The sequence below is a fragment of the Eschscholzia californica genome, unplaced genomic scaffold (genome assembly GCF_041429995.1).
Source record: "Eschscholzia californica isolate CP2 unplaced genomic scaffold, dmEscCali1.0.p SCAF_1, whole genome shotgun sequence".
Classification (NCBI taxonomy): domain Eukaryota; kingdom Viridiplantae; phylum Streptophyta; class Magnoliopsida; order Ranunculales; family Papaveraceae; genus Eschscholzia; species Eschscholzia californica.
In genome coordinates, this window is record NW_028238198.1 from 46769898 (window position 1) to 46772269 (window position 2372).

Consider the following 2372-nt stretch of genomic DNA (forward strand, 5'->3'; position numbering starts at 1 on the left):
CAAGGTCTGTTCATCTCTCTCTCTCTCTAGATCTAGAGAGAGAGAGAGGAGAAAAAAAAAGAGTTTTAGAGAGAGAGAGAAGAGAGAGCAAAAAGTTTTTTTTTAGTTTTAGAAGTCGCCGGCCGGAAATTTTTTCCGCCCGGCGACATTGTCGGAGAAGAGAGAGAGGTGAGGTGGTGAGAGAGAGGTGAGGTGGTGAGAGAGAAGTGAGGTGGAAAACTTCCCCATAAAATATATTTTCCCGAAAATTTTTCAAAATTTTACATATTTCCTTAAATATTTCCTTAAAATTTCACACCCCGGAAACTATTTAGCTTTCCCCAAAGCGCTGGCCTAAAAAAAAAAGGAAAATAAAAACACGGGAATTAATCAAGGAAATTTTTTTTCGTACAGCAATGCTCGGCTAATAACCCATTGCAAGTGGGTATTTTCCTAAGTTTTTTTAATAACCTAAAACCGTGTCAATTATACTCATTCAATGATATTGAAGTCTCACCTTCCCTTTATTCATATTTTTATTCAATAAGTCTTCATTTTTAGGCCCAAAAGATTTTTTTCATGGCTATATAAATGGGGTGATATGGGTTGTTTAAAATCACAAACTAAACACACTTGGGATTGAAGATGGGAAGAGGATTAGGGAAAGAGGCCGCAATGGCTTCTTTCGTTAGCACATTCTTGGTGATTATGATTTCTATGAGTCTGCCAATAGAGACCGCTGCAAATGGTTACTCTTACGCTTCTCCACCACCACCTTACAAGTATGAATCACCACCACCACCTCCATACAAGTATTCATCCCCACCACCACCGCCATACAAATACTCATCCCCACCACCACCTCCATACAAGTACTCTTCCCCACCTCCACCTCCATACAAGTACTCCTCCCCACCTCCACCTCCATACAAGTACTCCTCCCCACCACCACCTCCATACAAGTACTCCTCCCCACCACCGCCTCCATACAAGTACTCCTCCCCACCACCGCCTCCATACAAGTACTCCTCCCCACCACCGCCTCCATACAAGTACTCTTCCCCACCACCACCTCCACCATACAAGTACTCTTCCCCACCACCACCACCACCATACAAGTACTCTTCCCCCCCACCACCTCCATACAAGTACTCTTCCCCACCACCACCACCTTACAAGTACTCTTCCCCACCACCACCACCTTACAAGTACTCCTCCCCACCACCACCTCCATACAAGTACTCCTCCCCACCACCACCCCCATACAAGTACTCCTCCCCACCACCACCCCCATACAAGTACTCCTCCCCGCCACCACCTCCATACAAGTACTCTTCCCCGCCTCCACCCCCATACAAGTACTCTTCCCCGCCACCACCACCATACAAGTACTCTTCCCCGCCACCACCTCCATACAAGTACTCCTCCCCGCCACCACCACCTTACAAGTACTCCTCCCCACCACCACCACCTTACAAGTACTCCTCCCCACCACCACCTCCATACAAGTACTCCTCCCCACCACCACCTCCATACAAGTACTCTTCCCCACCACCTCCTCCATACAAGTACTCTTCCCCACCACCACCTCCATACAAGTACTCTTCCCCACCACCACCACCTTACAAGTACTCTTCCCCACCGCCACCTCCATACAAGTACTCCTCCCCACCGCCACCTCCATACAAGTACTCCTCCCCACCACCTCCACCTGTCTATGTTTACGCATCACCTCCTCCTCCACACTACAAGTGAAAAAGAATCCTATAAGTTAACAATGGTAAGTTTAAATCAATTTATTTTTCTTGTTTTCATTTACCTATGTACATGTGATATCTATTTTTTGCATATGTTGCAAATATATGGTTATAATAAAATAAGGAATACTTCATTTATTGTGCAAAACTAATATATTACAATTATTGTTTTTTTTTTTCAGTTCCAAGTTGCAGATGAATCTAAAATTCTGATGGACGGGCAGGCTTTACAGAGATGAGAAGTCAAAGAATTCTTAATATTGTTTGTGTTTCTGGTAAAATGTAATAAGAATCAACCCCTCAAAGAAGAAAAGGAATAAAAAAATAAAGCAGCAATGTTTAGGGTGCTGTTGTTTTTTTTATATGTATGTGAATCTGAATTGGCTGAATCTAAATTGGCTGAATTATTTTATTAACCCGATGTTTGTTCTCTAAATCTGAATAACTAAGTCTGAATATTTTTTTCCGTCAACAAAAAAAAAAAGTCTGAGAAATTTTTTTTGACTTTATACCCTTTGACAATATATTTGACAAAAAAAAATGAGGGTTTCTTGTTTTTCTGAGTGAATAAAAAGAGAAGATCAGGGTTTCCTTCTCTCTCCTTCAAAATGAAAACCTGTTGAACCTTCTCTCTCT

At 42.6% G+C, this 2372-nt stretch overlaps 1 protein-coding gene across 3 annotated transcripts; it reads left to right on the top strand.

Annotated features, from left to right (window-relative positions):
- The first annotated feature begins 554 nt into the window (after positions 1 to 554).
- On the top strand, positions 555 to 2172 carry LOC147567197 (uncharacterized). 3 transcript variants are annotated; one of them, XM_086653812.1, is made up of 3 exons: positions 555 to 1567; positions 1628 to 1759; positions 1919 to 2172. In XM_086653812.1, exons 1-2 carry the CDS (start codon positions 625 to 627, stop codon positions 1732 to 1734), a joined length of 1050 nt encoding a protein of 349 aa, XP_086509938.1. In that variant the 5' UTR covers positions 555 to 624; the 3' UTR covers positions 1735 to 1759; positions 1919 to 2172. The 3 variants fall into 3 exon arrangements, with proteins under 3 accessions (XP_086509938.1, XP_086509936.1, XP_086509937.1); XM_086653811.1 differs by having other exon boundaries at positions 556 to 1051; positions 1088 to 1759; XM_086653810.1 differs by having other exon boundaries at positions 555 to 1759.
- Positions 2173 to 2372: the final 200 nt, after the last annotated feature.